The sequence below is a fragment of the Pseudonaja textilis genome, chromosome 2, assembly GCF_049901715.1.
Source record: "Pseudonaja textilis isolate UNSWEBS1 chromosome 2, rPseTex1.2, whole genome shotgun sequence".
Lineage (NCBI taxonomy): Eukaryota > Metazoa > Chordata > Lepidosauria > Squamata > Elapidae > Pseudonaja > Pseudonaja textilis.
The window spans coordinates 223469533-223488392 of NC_141991.1; the positions used below are offsets into that span (position 1 = coordinate 223469533).

The 18860-nt window shown below is 35.0% G+C and overlaps 1 protein-coding gene across 2 annotated transcripts in view; it reads left to right on the forward strand.

Moving 5' to 3' along the window:
* Positions 1-18860, forward strand: part of BDP1 (BDP1 general transcription factor IIIB subunit) — a 46552-nt gene extending 27692 nt beyond the window's left edge. For both annotated transcript variants that reach the window (XM_026718290.2, XM_087927127.1), the window contains exons 23-41: positions 715-922; positions 1699-1868; positions 2137-2353; positions 3388-3602; positions 5303-5678; positions 7091-7198; positions 8374-8407; positions 8738-8821; positions 9262-9490; positions 10226-10389; positions 10992-11148; positions 11602-11773; positions 12573-12624; positions 13119-13317; positions 14825-15044; positions 16359-16401; positions 16947-17163; positions 17668-17899; positions 18601-18860. In XM_026718290.2, the coding sequence (XP_026574075.2) occupies positions 715-922; positions 1699-1868; positions 2137-2353; positions 3388-3602; positions 5303-5678; positions 7091-7198; positions 8374-8407; positions 8738-8821; positions 9262-9490; positions 10226-10389; positions 10992-11148; positions 11602-11773; positions 12573-12624; positions 13119-13317; positions 14825-15044; positions 16359-16401; positions 16947-17163; positions 17668-17899; positions 18601-18711 (3208 nt within the window). In that variant the 3' untranslated portion in view covers positions 18712-18860. The remainder of the gene's footprint in view (positions 1-714; positions 923-1698; positions 1869-2136; positions 2354-3387; positions 3603-5302; positions 5679-7090; positions 7199-8373; positions 8408-8737; positions 8822-9261; positions 9491-10225; positions 10390-10991; positions 11149-11601; positions 11774-12572; positions 12625-13118; positions 13318-14824; positions 15045-16358; positions 16402-16946; positions 17164-17667; positions 17900-18600) is intronic.

Sequence of the window (18860 nt, forward strand, 5' to 3'; positions counted from 1 at the left end):
CAGAAAAAGGGGCATATTTTAGGAGATGAGGCTGTGTACATATGTACACAGTGTACATACATACATATAAATCATATACCAGATCGATAAAGTTTTAGGATTTGTTAATTTCTTACATTTTTTACACATATGCTAATTTGGAAATTTAAAATTTGCCTTTCAATTTTGGGTTTAATTTGTTGGATTAGCTATTCTCTTTCTCTTTGAGAAAGGCAAGTAGGGAATGGTTGTATTTTATTTGGTGGACTATCTTATTTAATCTTCCCCAGGATAATAGCTGAAGAGAAAACATTTCATTATTTCAGAATAAAATACTGAAGGCAAGTGTTCATAATTAATTGTTCCTCAACAATAAAACTCACCTTGTTTTAGTACCTAATGTGATCATAACCTGCATTTGCATAGCATGCTGTTAAGTAATGATTTATTTATCAAGCTGTTATCCTGTTACAAGTATAGTATTTTTGGTAGCTTACACAATAAGAATATACAATAAAATATAACAAATAGTGAATGGCATTGGGTCCCAAAGTCCCATGGAAAAGCAGAAATACAGCTCATCTTCCGTTATTTTGAAGGAGAGTTTCTAATTAACATTTGACAAGGAGGCAAGCAGAAGAAAGAATTCTTAAGAATTAATTTCATATCAACATACAAATGCCTGTTTTAAATATCTGTTAACTCAATTTGGTACTTTCCATCTTTGGTTGATAGAGAGAAATCCAATTTCCAAGGAGATAAGTCATCTACAATCAAGCCTGCTCAGTTGGTAAGGGGGCGATTCCAGAGAGCCAAATTTAATGTTGGAAGGACTAATTACAAAAACGAAGTACCTGCGTCAGAAGATATTAGTGTTCCAATTGTGGAAGAAGTAAAAGAGATGGACATTAGCAAGAAAGATGATCTATATCTAATTTCAGAGGTTAGCTATCTGCTCAATTTATTGAAACTTTTTCAGTACTATTTAACAAATATTTCTTTATATCGTATCCTATGTTTTCATTTTTCCGTCTTATCTGATGAAGAAGCAGGTATATTGAAAAGGCAGCTGCTAGAGTTTTAATTGTGTGTGTGTGTGTGTGTTTATAATGTATGTATGTATGTATGTATGTATGTAATAAAAATGATATACTTCTTTAATCTTTATTAAATATTTTATATATTTAAGATATACTTATAAAATAAAATATAAAGCATGGATTAAAGTGGTACATTTGAAATTAACTATAGTAAAGGTTTGAAAATCTTCCCTCGTTCAGCCAATAGTGCTAAATGGAGTTCCTAAATGTAGTGAGATGAAAGCTTTTGTGCTTCTCGTTGCTATGGGATAGTGGAATTGTGAGCCTGTATGGAGGCCACAGTTATTTAAGTCTCGCTAAACCATAAATTATTGTGATCCCCAGATGCATCCATAGCTGTCCCACATCTTATAAAAAGAAATCATGCAGTTAATATTTGAGTTTCAATTAAAATATTCTTAGATTTTTAATAAACTAAAAATTATAGATATCATTAGGTACATCACTGTTGTAACAACTTTTTACCAATTTACATGGGATATAAACTACAAATCTGGAGAAATTATGCTAACTATCAAAATAGGAAATGTCAATATTCTTAATTCTGAATTTAATGTGAAAGTGTTTTAGCTATACTCTGTTAAGTAATTGGCATGCACAAATTTTCTTCAACATCAAGGATGAAGTCATTGTCCAGGCATCCCCAGATAATTTAGATAGAAAAGAAGGATCAGAAAGCTCATCAAAAAGATGGATTGATCAGAAGAAACATCCTTCTGAGAAATTGGAATGTGGTCTTCTGAAAAACCAAGATGACGTTAAAAGAAAAAAAATGGATGCTCTTGGAAGGTAAAAGAGTTTTCAATAAATAAATGAAAACTTTCCTGAGATCCTAGTATAATCTCTATTTTCTATATAATCTGGCATAATACTTTCATTAATTTTCCACTCCAAATTTTTCTTGCTTTTTCCTTGTCTTTTTTGAATCAACTGAGTTAATTTGACTGGTTTTAGTTTTCTTTTTTTAAAGTAAGATTTATGCAACATATAGTTACAAATATGTTTTCAGTTTCAAAACCTGTATGATGTCAATAGTTTTGGTTACTTTTGTTTTTAGTGATACTTTTGGCCCTCAAGAAATAAATCATTCAGAAAACAAAAATACAGCTCTGCTCGTGATAGGTCATCTGCAAAAGGTAAAGCCAAATATGGCACAAGTTCCTAAAAACACAGAATCCTCTTTAGAAAGAGAAAATAGCAAAGGAGATACAGGAAGAGATACAGAATGTGATACTTTGTATGGCAGCAAATTTGGAAAAACAGCTCAGTTAATGGTAAGCATAGATTAATCATCCTAAATCATCACTTGATTAATGTTTTTTATGAGCATTTGCCAATAGAAAATACTTGTTGAATCTTTTTTATTTCTTAGAACTTAGAGCAGCTCATGAGCAGATTTCATACAAGAAATATTATAAAAATGTATTTAAATACCATACATATGTATTTGTGCATGGAGTGTATTTAAGCAAAATATATATTGGATTATCCTGATTTTCTGGTGTTAGTGGAAAGCACTTCTATTTTTCTGATTTCCTTTTACAAATAACTCTCCCTTGTATACAGATGCAGCCTTCCTTTACTGCAATTGATTTTTAGGGCTGCAAACTTGCATAGGAAGGCAGCAGAAGGAAATATGCTGTGCAATGCAGCCCACTGAAAGATTCAAATGATGCTCCTTAAAAATATTTGGAAAAATAAATATGTACAGGGAATCCTAGACTTACAACCATAATTGAGTCCAAAATTCATGTTGCTGAATGAGACATTTGTTAAGTGAGTTTTGCCCCATTTTACAACTTTTCCTTGCCACAGTTGTTTGGTGAATCTTTGCATTTGTTAAGTTAATAACCCGGTTGTTAAGTGAATCTGGCTTCCCCATTTGATTTTGCTTGTCAGAAGGTCACAAAAGGTGTTCCCATGATCAGGGGTCACTGCATCTGTCATAAATATGAAGCAATTGCCAAGCATCCAAATCTTGGTCACATGACCATGAGGATGCTGCAATAGTCGTAAGTTTGAAAAATGGTCATAAGTCACTTTTTCAGTGCTGATGCAACTTTGAACAGTCACTAAATGAACTGTTATGAGTCGAGGACTACCTGTATTGAATTTATAGGTGTTCACAAGGTCAAATAATGGTATACGCATGAGGACATCCCACATGATTTATATGCTTGTCTCCAATCTTAGGACATCATGGTTTAATTATATCATTTCTGCAATGACATCATGATAAACATGTCATATTTTGACAACTTTGTATAAGTGCCCTGATTGATATGGCATGTGTTTCTACTCTTTCCAGGGCAGCCCGGTACATTTGGTGGAATCTGCATCAACTTCTGAATCAAGGAAAGAAAAAAAATGTACAGAAAACATTGAATTAGTATCCTCAACAAGAAGTAGGCACTTTGGGAAACATGGTTCATCAGACCAGCCTTCGGAGAATGAAACACAAATTACAAAAGAAATCCCTAAGCTGCTTTCTGTCCAAGAGAAAGAAGTGGAAAACTTAAAAGGGTAAAAGTACACCTTGAGTAGTATTATGTCTTGTGTGGGGATGAGAGGGCTTTAAAGCATTCAGGATCAGATTCTAAGGAAGGTGTCCTATAGTCAGAAAGATTGTAAGAAGAACAGTAGAAAATTCAAAACAAGTCCTATGAAAACTGAAAGAGAGCAAAACTCGACCCAGGAAATATAGACATACATGAAAGGAGTTAGGTTTCACAACACAAATGCAAATGGCAAACACTTCTTTCAAGCCCAAATACCTCTGAGAGTTTTATATTGCAGTTGTAATTCATTGGCTCTTACTCAGCCGATTCTTATCAAACCAGATCAAAGCAAGTCTAGGTATAGCAAGAGCTTAATTCAGTTATTACTCATTGTGGTTATTCATCAAATGCTTGCAAACAAACACCTGAATATATCTCCACCTTAAGAACATAACATTAGCTCTTCTGGATCAAAAGCCCATCTTACTCCAAGTATCTGAATACAAGTATCTGTATTCATTGTATTCATTGAATTTGATTTTGGTGTCTACTGACTTCAAAATGACCACAGATGCTTCTGTTCAGGATGACTGTGGATGGTTCTGTGGTACTTGCAAGCTAAAGACGGAGGCGTATTTCTCTCCTGCGATTATTTTTCTGCAACTGGTGTGTATAGACATTTTGCCCGCAACCCAAAAATTGAAATTGAGACATTGAAATTTCAAGACAAATAGTACTTGATACCCTTGTCCTTCATCAATGTATCAAATATCTTTTAAAATCACCCAAATTAGTGGCCATCACCATGACCTATCATAAATGTTACAGGTCAATTATGGTCAGTTATGGGTTTAAAAAATAGCCTGCTCTAATACACTCCTTATCCATTTCGTCTGTGCCAGATATTTTAATATGTTTTGATTATGTCCCACATCCTTCTAGTCACCTTTCCTTTGAGCTAAGCAGTTCCATATATTTTAGTTCCCCCCCAAAGGTTGGCGCTTGAACCCCCAAGTCTTTTGGTTGTTTTCTTCTATAGTTTTTTTCAGATCTATTGCATTGCTTTTCAAATGTGATGGCCAGAACTGGCCTAGTATTCCAACAGCTGGAGTAACATATAGGACATACTACATTAGTAGTTTCTTAACAATCTTTATGCCCTTTATAGAGTTACTACTCACTGAGCATCTTCATCTAGCTTAAGATAGGGACCGCATTGTGTTTGCCATAGTTGGATTCAGAGAGCTCAGACTATTAAAGTATGTGTGAAGTTAGAGATTTTTGCTCCAATGTGTATCACTTATACCTTCAAATATTTAACCCTGTGCCCGTTCATGTCCATTGGGTGGCTGCATATGTCAGTCTAGATCAGAGTTTTTAGGCAATCCCAGACCAATTAATTCATTTTTTTTAATCATAGGCCTTGTTTCAGATTTGCTCAGCAAGTGCATAAGACTTTGTAGAATGTTTTGAGTGTATTCTTCCTCTGAAAAGTTATTCTTAAGTGGAGGACAGTCTACAATATTTCTTTTAATTTGAAATACCACAATATAAACACATTTATACATTAGAATTCTTAAAAATCTATTTTAGTAACTCAAATGCCTAGAACCTAGATACCTATTATCTTGTATTTTTGATTTTTTAAAAACTTACTTTAGAACTATTTGCTTTTGTTCTTTTTTTTGTTAGTCGTACTAATTAAAATATCTCTTTATGATCTAGGAAGCAACCAGGAAGAACATTAAAGCAGAGGAACAAAAACTATGATTCAAAAACATCTTCCACTTCTGAATGTGAAAATGACCATGGCAGAAAAATGAAGCACCAACAAAAAGTTAAACAACATGTCTTCAAAGGCAGAAATTTAAAACCAGCCCCTTGTAAAAAACCAAGAAACGGAAATTCTAAAGTTAATTTGGTAACCCTTAGAGCTTCTTCACAAGAGGATGATGATGATGAGGATGAGGATGAACCTGAATCAGAATATGAAGCTGAATTTTTTTCACCGGAAGAAGTAAATAAAGCCCCTGTGTTTGTTCCTAAAGGGCTTCGATCTCCAAATCCTGTTCCTATGCACATTGAAGAAACAATGGAAGAGGTATATCAGAAATGTCAACCCAAAAATATTTCCTTTTAGAGTCAGGTGAAATCTGATAAGACCTTTCTTAGCTAAATTTTAGTTAAAAGTTGGTGAAGAAAAATTGAGCCCGCAATTTTGGTTGTTAAGCAAGACATCCACCCAACTGCCTCAGTCACCAACAACAATCTCAAGTCCTTGTGACCATTAAGCGACCATGCAGGAATGCTTTGTGGAGGAAGTTTTCCACTCAGCACCCACACACATGCAAAAACTTGCTGTGGGTTGTAAGACAGCATGTTGGCCTCCTTTAATCCTCCTCCCCCTTCCCACCCATGCCCCAAAGACCCACCAGTGTGCAGGCCTCTTCCCTCTCTTCCCATTTCCAAGAGGCCTAGCCTTCCTGCCTCACCACACTTGGGTGCACTTACCTTTTCCTTTCTCTGCAGCTGCTGATAGGCATGCCCAGCTGATATGAAATTCAGCTAGAAAGTTAGGAAGGCCATCTTCCTCAAGGCTAGAGAGCCAGACTTTCTTAAGACTGACTTCCTACCAATGATCCCTTTAAAAACAAGATTTTTAGAGCTACTTAAAGTACATGAAAGATGTAAATGTGTTTGTGAACACTAGTGGTTTAGTCATTATCACTAGAACATTAATAACTACGTATATCTATGCACTTCTTTCCCCAGTTCATTATTTGTGTCATGTGGGCATACAGAAATGTTAAAAATGTCTTTTAGATAGAGTGTTCAATTTTATATACTCGGATAGAGACATGTGCCTTTTTAAACTGAGACAATAGAATAATATGTAGAGGCAAGGCAATTTCCCAAATGATAATTTTGTGTATTCCAGTATAAGTAAATACAATAATGGGGACAAAAAAGATCGTAGAAACATCTTTGTATAAACTCTCCACATGCATAGTTTATTTATTTATTATTTATCAAATTTATTTGCTGTCATCTCATGATTCAAGGCAACTTTGTCTTTAGAATGAGTGAACAAATCAGATACAGAATGGAGGAGAGTTAATGAATAGAACTGAGTTTTTCCCTAAGAAAAGAGAATGATGCATGAAGGAACGCCACATTTTGAAGAATTGGCTTTCTCTCCCAGACTATTGGTTAAACAAATTATTTCTTTTAAGAACATAGGTGAACAAAAGGAAAATAAAACTTGTGCAAATGATTAAAGGATAATTGTTGTCTTGTAAAATTATTATAATTGCAAATGCATTTTAATGTGGAAACAGCCTTAACATTAATAATTAAGCTGGGAAATGTAATTGTCAGTGTAAGTGTATTTTGAGTAAACTTGGATTTTATAGTTTGCACTTCTATTTCAGTGTAAAAAATTATAACATATAAAAAGAGAATCAGCTAGATTCTTTTGGACAATTAAAATAGTTGTGTTTTTCTCCATGACAGTTGGAGATATATGAGAATGTTGCAGATGAACCATGTATCTCTCATGATCTAAATCTGTCTATTCAGTCTGTGATGCAAGATGATAGCAAATTGTATATCCCAGCAGTTGTAAGTATGCAAATTTTTCTTTTATGATGAAACATAAATATGTCTAAGGCAGAATGAGCTTTACTGTTGTCCTTGCTTACTGACAACTCATTCAGCAACTGTTAGAAGTTGCAGTGGCACTGAACGAGTAATATTTATGATTGGTCCTCAAAGTTCTGGCCATCACAGTGCCCTCATGATCATGTGATTGTGATTTGGGCAGTTGGCAACACCTTGAGCTTATGATTATTGCAATCTCCTTCAGTCACATGATTGTCATTTGTTGACCTTACCTGCCAGCTTCCCACAAGCAAAATCAGTGGGAAAACTGTCAGGGAAGGTTGCAGGTCGCTCTTAAAATTTTTCCTGGCCTTCCTGTACTCATGCCACAGGACCCACACCCCCAACTTCACATAGACCAGGAGTCTCCAGCTTTTCTGGCTTTGTCAACCAGTGGAGTGGGAGAGGGGATATGTGCACAGCTCCATTTACAGAAGCAGCGAGTGTGCGTGCTCACCACTCACGCAAATAGAGCTCACATGCTTGCCCGTCACTTGTGTGGGCCAGTTCCTAAGGGGCTGTGGCCTAGTACCAGGCCATGACCTGAGGGTTGGAGTCCCCCGACATAGACTGTGTTTGATCTCCCAAGGCCTCCCCCAGCCTCCCCATCTCCCTTAGACACTTCCCCCACTCCCCTATGGCACCTTTGAGTTCTTTCCTGACGCTTCTGACACTTGCCACTTAACAGCCTGCACATCTTTGGGTTACAATTGCAACCAGTCCCAATTGCCATTGTAAACCGAGGACTACCCACGAAAGAGTTAATCTTTGTAACAGTTTATTATCGTAAGCTAGTTGTCTAGTTTCCTGTTTCTCATCTTGCCATTGCTGCTGGCCTTTACTTGCTGTGATTGATTGATCAATCGATTTAACAAGGTTCAGCTACACAGAAAGCAGAACTTTCATTCATTTCCTAACTTTAATTATAATGTACTTAAAAGAAAACAGGGAATTGTGGTCCGCTACTACTATTATTAAAGAGGTGCTAGAATTGTATTGGATTCATTCAAAGTCTCCCATTCTAGGTAAACCTTGATTTGGTTATAGCATTATTTTTTGAGTTGGTTCATTTAATTTATTTTCAAATCTTATCCAGAAGCGTAGTAGTTGATTTCTTTTTTTCTCTCTTTCAAAAGGATATTACACAAGAAGAACAAACAAAAGAAACAGGTACATTGTCCAAAATATGCAATGAACCACTGAATGGAGATTTGTTAAATTAAAAATATATTTTTTACTTTACATGGTGTGTGTGTTTGCACATGCCTCTCTCTCTCTCTCTCTCTCTCTCTCTCTCTCTCTCTGTGTATGCATAGAGAAAGGAGATTCCTAAATCCTTCTTCCGGTGAATCAAGCATTAATCACTAAGGTTGTAATTCTATATATACTTATCTAAGAGTAAATTTCATTGAAAATATAATGATATTTTCAATCATATAATATAAAGAAATGTGATGCGTTTGTTGATTTGTAAGCCTACTTATTTGTAAACTTTTTTAGGAATTAATGATGGAAGTGCTGAAGCAGCCATGACTTTACTTGCTATGAGAGAGCCAGTGTTTCAGTTACATACTGATATCCAAGGTATGGTCAATATTATCACATAAAATGAGAGTGGATAGCCTATAATAGCATTAGCACTTAGACTTATATACCACTTCATAGTGCTTTTATACCCTCTCTGAGTGGTTTACAGAGTCAGCATATTACCCCCAACAATCTGAGTCCTCATTTTACCAACTTCTAAAGGATGGAAGACTTTTTTTCTCCAGAGTCTACTGAATCACAGCAAAGTTTCTTGCTATTTTGACACTGGAGACAAAATAATTATGCAAAGTCTAAAATATTATTAACACCTTTCAAAAGCCAGAAAAAAGTTATGCTTATTTCTTCCTGCTGCTTTGCAAGCAGAACTATGCTTTTGATTAGTCCAGTAACATTTTAATGATTTCATTTGATTTGCTTTAAATGCAAGAATGTCTCAATAAAGATAAACTGAATCTATTTGCTCTTTTTATATTCAGGAAATGAAGTACAAATGGCAGTCTCTTCAGCAAATGAACCTATTCATTCAAATAATACAAATAATACAGAAGGTAACAGCAATAAACCATCATATTCTGAAGAATGCTTGGAAGAAAAGACAGTTGTGTTACTTCCAGACTCTTCAAAAACTCTACTGGTTTCACCACACAAGACAAATAAAACTACCACAGATTTGGAAAAATCTTCACAGGAAACTAAAGTCTGCAGGTTTGTTTTGCTATATTACCCCAAGCATTTTTAAAATTAGGAATCCTACCTATTTTTTAATTCATAAATATTATTTTGTTAACATGTTTAATTGTATAAAACGAATTTCCCCATCCCAAATTAATTTTTTTTGCTATATTGTCTCATCTTTGGTGCATGTACAAGAAAATGCAGAAGTCTACATTATGAATATTTTTTATGTTGAATCTGAAAACTTTAAAGGTTTTTATAAGTTATGCTTCTATTAAAATGTGACTGTAAGACAATGGTAAGGTATTTTGGGAACTTAATCCAAATAATCAGCATAGCGAACTGCCAACAAACTGGGATTGCCACACAAAACATTTGGAAGCTAGTAATCTGCTTTAATTATTAATATTATTAGGATAATTAAATTCTAATGGTAATTTTCATGTGTTATATTCAGAATTATAAACAGCTAAGAATGCAACTTTTGTCCAGTTCATATTCAAAGCTATCATATGGTATGTTTACATTAATATTTGATGTGGAGTGTGAAAGCAATTCCTGAGTGTCTTTCCTAAATTCCTCCTTTAGTGTTCAATCCAGATTACATCTAGATGGCAATAAAGGGATATATTAAATTCTTTACTCTGGAATTCCGTAGCACAGATTTAGTAGTTCTAAAGTTGTTTGCTGTCTCTTCTACCTAATAATATATTAAGAACTGAGAACATGAGTGATCCTTTTAGTGACTTTTACTTTTGTCTGCAGTACTGTATCTTTGTGTAAAAGAAATAAAACACCCAGGCCAGCAAGATGCAGACTCCCAAAGCCTAAACCAAATCTTAACAGTGGCTCGGTATCTACTAGGAATGTTTCTCAAAAACCTCTAAATCTAAGTTCAGATATGGAAGAATATAAAGAAATCCAAAAAGGTAGTTTTTTGAAGTTTATACTGTAGAAATTTCTGAAATAAAGCCTTTTTGTTTGTGTGGATCAAGTGTTTATCAGCAGAATGGAGGGAGGGTTTTTTTTTTTTTAATCTATGGGCTATGCATAGTTCATTAATTTTGGTATTGTTGAACTATTTGAAAAATTATTTTATTTTTTAGGGAATTTATATTGCTGCCTATTCGCACATAGCGATTCAAAGCGGCTTAAAGAATATAAAGCCTCATATAAAAACAAAAAAAAACAATAAAATAAGAGTCATATAATAAATTAATATACTCAATTCACCTACCCACCCCACCCCACCCCGGCAACAGCACCTCAAAAGCCATCCATAGGCTCCATCCTGCTCTGGGTTTATTTGTTCCTTGACTGCTAATAGATTAATGATGAAGTCTAAGTGCTTATAACATTCCAGATCAGTCTACATTTTAGATAACAAAGACATCTCACAACTAAGCAAAATGTATTTTTGTCCACCTCATCTATGTATTTGTTCACTTCCAATACAAAATATGTTTTTCCACCTATATCTAAATAGTAACAATAGCTTACACACTTTTCCTGTGTATTCCAATATTTAAAGTAACAGATGACAAAATGTCAGAAAAATCTAGAGAAGAGCAGAATGTTGAAATGAATCTCCAAATGGACGAGCAGCTTGCTAAAATCAGCACTATGGAAAAGTATGATTTACATTCTGAAAGTGCTGGCCCCGCCATGCAGGAAAATAATATGGAAAGGTATACACCTCACTACAGTTGTATATTGTTATTTCTCAAAATGTTTGAAGCGATGTTTTGTAATATGTAGTAAATTGTTTGGCAAAACAGATGTGTGCATGGTGAAGTTCTCCAAAATTACTGGGAATATAGTAATGGGAATAAATGATGTTTTGTGTTTTCTAAAAAAAGTAGTCTTCAGTTTTAATATTTAAAGTTTTTTTTCTTCAAATAACTTCAGATGCATGAGAGTAATAAAATATTTTCTTAAAAGAGAATTGGAATTCATTTCTCTTTATAAAGCACCATGTTCTTTACTATTTACATTTCTTAAATTGTGTAGTGCCATTTTTATACAGAATGATTGTAAACCTCATGCCATTAATTTTAAGTTGGTATGGTATAAAAAGGTTCTGGAACAATTTATTGATAAACAGCGTCTAGATTAAAATTATTTTCATTTTTTTGCAAAAGTGGAAACCTGATACAAGAGATTAGTGAAACTGCATCTGAATTAACATCTCCAAAATGTTCTGAAGAAGCAGTGGCTTGTTTATCTGAATCACCAGATAATTTCAACATAAAGAGTAACATTCACACTTTTGAGTCTGCTGAACACCAGTTTTCTACAGCTGAAGTTGCACAAGTAAGACATGTTAATTAACGGATATAGCTACATTTTGGAATGTAGTATAAAAGGAAAACTGTTGCTAAATAACTATGTAAGTTTACAACATTCACCATAATTTGGTTAACCATATTCTAAATTCACCATAGTATATTCTGGTTAATCTTGTTGGGGGTTTTATGCATGTTTGTATAAATTGGATAGGTTGCTAATATTAAACTCTGAATTGTACACTTTTACTGCTTTTTCTTTTTATGCTTCCTTTCCAATAAGCTATGCCTTTTTAGTAAGCATTACTTTATCACTGATTTAAGATTGTAGTTACATTTGCTTTGAAAAAGCATATCACTGTTCTTCTAAAAAGTGGTTTGACTTTCCATTAATGAACAAAGTGTTAAGGGAAAAAAGACATTTGGGTTTAGATGAAGCTACTATAATTACAACTGTTGAAGGAATATTGTTTTTAAATTATTGCATATTATTTTTCTGAGCTCTGTGCTATAGTTGTTTCTAAATATTGTAAATGAAAGGCAAATATGCTGTATTCCATTCTTGATTAATAGTATGTATTTTCATTTACTAATTATTTCTCTTGTGTTCTGACACTTGCTATTTTTTGAGTTTGTTCATAGTTTTATTTATAAAGGATTTTACCCTGCTTTCCAGTTTCTTTCCCTTGAAATCTTGGGACAAGAAGACCTTTATGTGATTTCTGACAGCGTGGATAAACATATGCAATAGTTTTAGAGTTACATATTCTGGGCACTAGAATTATTTGACATGCTGGATATACTCATTGTGATATTTTTATTCTTAGTCTGAAGGAAACAAGAATGCCAGCATTTCAGCAATGACAGAGATGAGTGCAGGTATGATCTAATATTTAATTTTTTATCTGAACACAACCTTTATTTACAATTTATTTTTTCTTAGAGGACATTTCTGGGATTTAAAATAAAGTATCCTTGCTTTTACCCCATTTGCACATTTCCTTAATACTACCATTATCTGATAGAAGGGGCAAAGAATAATAATTGGGAGGAAGGAATAAAGTGAGACTTAAGTACAAGAAATAGAATAATGAGAATGATCAGGGGACTTGAATTGCAAGAGAGAGAGAAAAAAAGGAGAGACACAGAACGTTTTAAGCAGATTAATATCAACACGGGTGGTAACCATATTTGCTTACCAGAATAACTTGGGTTATCTAGCTAAACATGCCTACTTTTCCTTACTGTATTTGCATTGCTCAGAAATGCAAACACATGATTTAGAAGTAAATAAGAAGTAAATAAGAAAAATTGAGTGTTTATGTTCTCAAGGGTTTACTTTTTCTGCTGTTTTTTATTGATACTCTTGATAGTAAGAGGGGACATTACAGATTTCATAAATACAGAGGAAGAGCCAGAGTTCATTCTAACACTGGTGGAAATCTCGCCTGATTCTGTGGAATGTAATAATATCCCTGCTGCACTTGCACATGGTCCTGAGGAATTGCTTCCTCCACCGATACTTTTCACCTCAGATAATATGGACTCATTGGAATTGACAAGAGATGAAAGGTAAATATTAAATATTAATATATCTTTAGCATTCAGGTGTTAACTTTTGGAACTTCTTAAGATTAAAGATTGAATTTTGAGCCTAAAACCTCTCTTGATACTGCTTGCCTGGCCTAAAATTCTACTTATTTCTTGAAGATTAATAATCCTTGGTTTTCTTGACCTGTCAAGTGACTTTTGATACCATTAATCATGGTATCTTTCTCAGGGCAACACTGTGTTATGCTGGTTCTCCTTTTCTCAGAAACTGTTTGCAGTAGGTGTTTCTATCTGTCCAAACTAGTCCAGCAAGATAAGCATGCTTTGGCTTAGGAAGTGCTAATTGTCAGGGCCTAGAAGACATGCTTTTTTGCTCTAAACATGCTCTGATATTCTCCCCCCAGTGATTAGGATGACCCTGACTCTGCTAGCCTTTCACAAGATACTAAAGACCTGCCTCTTTGCCCTGGCCTGGGGCCCTGAGGGTGGAAGGGTCCCATCTCCTGATTGTGTTAAAAGTCATTAACAGTGATATATATTATTTTTTTCTATGTCTGATGAGAATTTGTTTTTAATTTATTTTAAGATTGGTTGTCACCCAAAGTCACTTTCTGAAATGGGAAACCATGTAAATGGAATAAATAAGAAAGTCTGTATTTCAAGGTCAATCCAATAAAGAGTTCTTTGTTTGCGTATGAGAGCCCCTTAACCTTGGGAAGCAAACATGAAACATTTTTTAGTTCAACATGTTGCCAAGCCCAAGGCCTGATTCCAATTTAATCTTGGTCGGTAGTTTTCTGGGGACAAATCAAAAATAGAGAGGGGACCTTGCCTCTAAGCCATAGGCAAGTGTTAAGCTTAATATTCTTTCTCTTGAGAAGAGATGTAACAATGTACAGATGGTCCTTGACTTACAAGCACAATTGACCCCAACATTTTCATTGCTAAGCAAGATAGTTGTTAAATGAATCACTGCAGTTGTAAGTCAGTAACATGGTTGTTAAATGAATCTGGCTTCCCCATTGACTTTGCTTGTCCCAAATCTTTATTTCTAAGAATTCTAAGAATGCCTTTCTGTGTATCTACTATGCATAGATATTCTTGGGAAATGGATATCTGCAGTTTCATGCTTTGTTTCAGAGAATCCCAACTAGCCTATAAAATGAAAAGATATTGTAGAGACCATTCTGAGAGTGTAAGAGTGCAGTAGGAAGTAGTCTTGCCCATTTAGTTCTGCATAAATGGGCATTTTATTATCATACCTGCTATAGTAGCTATTTTGTGAAAGCATCCGCAAGATGGTAATAACATTCGGTATCTGCCTGTGGTCTCCAAAGATTGCTTATTGCTCTAAACTCATAACAAAGAAAGCGATTCAAACAGCCATATCTTAGAATAAAATCTGATTGGTGTCAGTGGAATTACTTCTGAAGTTAATATTTTATTATTAATAAAACTTTGAATGTAAAGTAAGCTTTAAATCTCAGTAAATCTGAGATTCATATATATGGTATATATACCCATACAGTGTTGGATCCATCCAAGCTTCAGTTGAAGAAAGTGTTGCTTCTGTGACGGACCCTACAGAAAGAGAATTGCATCCATCTTCATCAGAACAATTAGTAGATTTGGGTTTGACCCCTAGGAAGAATTGGAAGAGGTCTTCAATATCTATAGAAGGAAGTAGTGCCTCTGAGAAGATAAGACATACTGTTCCTATAGAAGAACACCTGGAAAGCTCTGATAAGGTTAGAGTCAAGGATTCACAAAATATTTATTTCAGAATCCATTATATGTTAGTTACAACTGGATCCAGAAAATTTTGAATACCACATGAGAAAAGTGTGGGAAGATTCTGTACGGTTCTAGTCTTGCATTCTATTGATAACTGCAGATACAAAGTGTCTATGGAGATTTCTCAAATCATCCAGGTTATTGCTGTCCCAAAGGTGTTTTTTTTTTAATAGGCAACTGGACTTTTTGTTTTTCCTTGAAGACTTTTAGCTTCTCATTCAAGAAGCTTCTTAGATGAGAAGTGAAATGTCTTCAAGGAATAGTTTGCATGCTTGATTTTCTGGGAAGTTGATAGACAGTTAATTTAAGCTATGCAACTAATCAGCCATGTCATTTCCTGATTCTAAAATAACAAATGTATTTTAAAAATATCCTCTACCCTCCAGCTGCAGCTATGTGGGCATATATTTCTTGATTATAATGTTTGCTGTTTATGTTGTACGTTGCCAGAATTGCTATGGAACCGGGGGTAGGGGGCGATTATATTCATTTGAAAAGCAAATGAACCGAGTTAGCTGTTCAATACTGAACTCTCTGTCAACTTTAGTTAGTGGAAAAAACTTGCTATGTGGCAAATATGGTTGTTGCTCAATTGCATATGAAAATCAGGTAGGTTTAAATGTATTAGAAACTGGTGGATTCTGCTGAAGGGATGGGCTCAGGAGTGTCAAACTCAAGGCCTGCGGGCCAGATTCGACCTGCAGGGTGCTTAAATCCAGCCACAGAGCTGGCCTACAAATATCAAGGGACTAGCCCGCAATGCCTCTGTCAGCTAAAATGACCAATATGTGGCCCTACCGTGCCTCATTTTCACCCTCCATGGCCTCCTGCAGCACTCTGTCAGCCAAAACTGGGCCTAAATCGGGCCTAAACCTGGATGAAAAATGGACATGAAACAGGCCGAAAAATGGGCCAAAAGCGGGCCCAAAACAGGCCAAAAATGGCCACAAAATGGGCTGAAGAAATGGGGCCAAGATGGGCTGAGAAACAGGCCCAAAACAGCCGAAAAACTAGCCTGAAAATGGGCCATGAGGCAGAGTGCTGTAGGAGCCCATGGAGGGTGAAAACGAGGCATAGGGTGGCCATATGCAGACCCCCCACAGCCCGTTTTGGCTGGCAGGGTGCTGCAGGAGGCATCATTAGGCAGCTTAAACTCTAAACCATCATTTCACAGACTGAAGCATATTAAAATACCTTACTGTATTGAGCTTTTTTGTCATGTGACTAAAAGGGAAATAGTTTACCTATATTCATTTTTTTTAATGCAGGGGACCTCTCTTAAACTACAGCATATATCAAGAAAAGATGCTGGTAGGTGAAGTTCCTTTTGTTTTCACATGCAGAATCATTACACATGTGCGTGTTTATATAGACACTTAGGCAGTTGCTTATATCAGTCATATTATATATGGACGTGATGGTGCTCATTCAAAGAACAGGGCCTTTTGAAACACACCTTTTATTCCATCCCTTTCAGGCAGTTTTAACTTGGCACGGATTGGTGAGAATGTTCTTTGAAAAATATATGAAAAGCCACCTTTGGCATCATAGAACTAGTGGGACTTGGGGCATTGATGAATGCTAATGATTACATAATTTGAAAAATATCTATATATGAACAAAAGAGACATAGCTTGCTTGCAAATAGTAAAATGAAGTTAATTTTCAAGAGCTTCCAAATTAATCTGCATTTCTTTGTGTGTGCACATATGTGTGTCTGTGTGTAAAAATTAAAAAATAGAGATCTCTTGCAAATTTACTTTACTATTTTACTTTACTATTTGCAAGCAAGCCTTGTCTCTTTTATATTATATCAGAAAAATGTAATTTTTCAAAGGAAATAATGTCACTTACAGAGCTACAAGTGGAGGAAAAAGAGCAGCTCCACCCTTCTCTGAATGTAGGGACTGCATTCCTTGGTGAAACAGATAGTGAAGCTGAACTCGTGTCAAGAATGCCAGGTGCAGGAAAAGCAGAAACAAAGAAAGAACAGAGACTCTGTGTAGCTTACAGTTCTGAACAATCAGAGCAAATTAGAAATACAGAAGCCCTTCCAAAAACATCATCACCCAGGTATGATTCAAGCTTCATTTTTACTTCGTTATATCATTTCCTGATCCTATAATCTTTTATTTAATATTTGTAATGAAGAGAGAAATCTAGAACTATTAAATTATAACTGCTCAGCCTAAATTAACCACTGTTCTATTTAAAGGAACACTCTCTTATCAGTTATAACATTTCCTATTTTGGCAGCCAAATTTGTTAATTAAAACTTTTTCAAGATGTTTGCTTTCTTACTGTTGCTCCATCAAAGCAATAATACTACATACATTCATTTACTTATACGTAATATCTATTTATGTTGCTTAAGAACCTCTAAATTTGTTATATCCCTACTAATCAGCATAAGTAATAGTTCCAAGCCTATGGAAAATAAATTTATTTATTAAATAATCTATTTCAGGGGATCTCAAATCAATAAATTCAGGGGATTTCTGGGGATACTTTGATAATTTTATTAATTTACTACGTTTTGTTACATTAATTTTAATTGTTTTTAATATCATATCAAAGGTCACTTGGATTTCTACCTTTAATCTGTAAAATTAATACTGATGAAGAGATAGCTGATAAAGAGAACAACAAACCTCCCCAGAAAACCTGTACGCTGATTTTTGAAAATACCCCCGAATGTCCAGCTTCAACTTCCACAGACAGCAACACAGAGATTCAGGAATACAGTTTATTACCAACAACCATGCTGTCACCTTCAAAATATGAGAGTGGAAGCAGTTCCTCTGTTCAGGTATAGATGAATATCTCTATAAGAAACATGATCTGTTAATAGTACAAGAATGTTGGGAACCAATCCTTGCCTATTTTCTCTTGCTATCTTAATTATCTGCATCAGATTCTCCAGAAGATTTTAGAGTAGACAGAATGCTTTCAGAATGCTTTCAGCCCTCAGAATTAAACCTTTGATTAATTTCATAAGATAGATATTGCACGCAGGGATGGGATCCGACTGGTATAACTACTGGTTCTGTCTATTAGTGTCATGTGTGCATGCGCGAGTCACGCAAGTGCAATTTACAACCTGTTGAGCTGCCCGGACAGCTGAGCAGCACTACATGCAAGTGCGCAGCAGTTGGAAAATCCCTTTTTCCTGCTTTTTCTACTGTAGCTGTGCCGCGCAAAGCAGCCGCAGTTGAAAAAGCAAGAAATAAAGGTCAGGTAAGAGCCCGGGCGGGCATGTGGGCCATAACAGCAGTAGACATAGAACTGGTTCTATGTCTGCTGCTCTTTGGAGCAACCGGTTCTACAAAGGTAGACAGAACCGGTAGAAACCCACCCGACTGCAGGATGATTTGTACAGAAAATCATATTGTAAAACACAAACAGAATTGCCTGTACCTCTACATGACTAATTCAAACACTCTGCATATGATGCTTTTACATAATTATTAAACAGGCATCAGATTGTAAAATGTGTATTCTTTTTTTTAGGTTTTACCTGAGGAAGAGGGTTCTGCTAAGGAACAAGAAAAAGAAGAGCAAATAAGGATTTCAGAATATTTCTTTCGTGATATTTTTATGGAGGTGGATGATTCAGAATAACCGTAAAGATTATGGGATGCTTGGTTTCTAATAATCCTAGAAGCAATGTAATATCCTAATTAAACAAATGATTTATGTTTAATATATTTATATTAATATATTAATAGGAACTCGCTGAATGCAAAAAATATTTTCTTTTATTCTGAGCA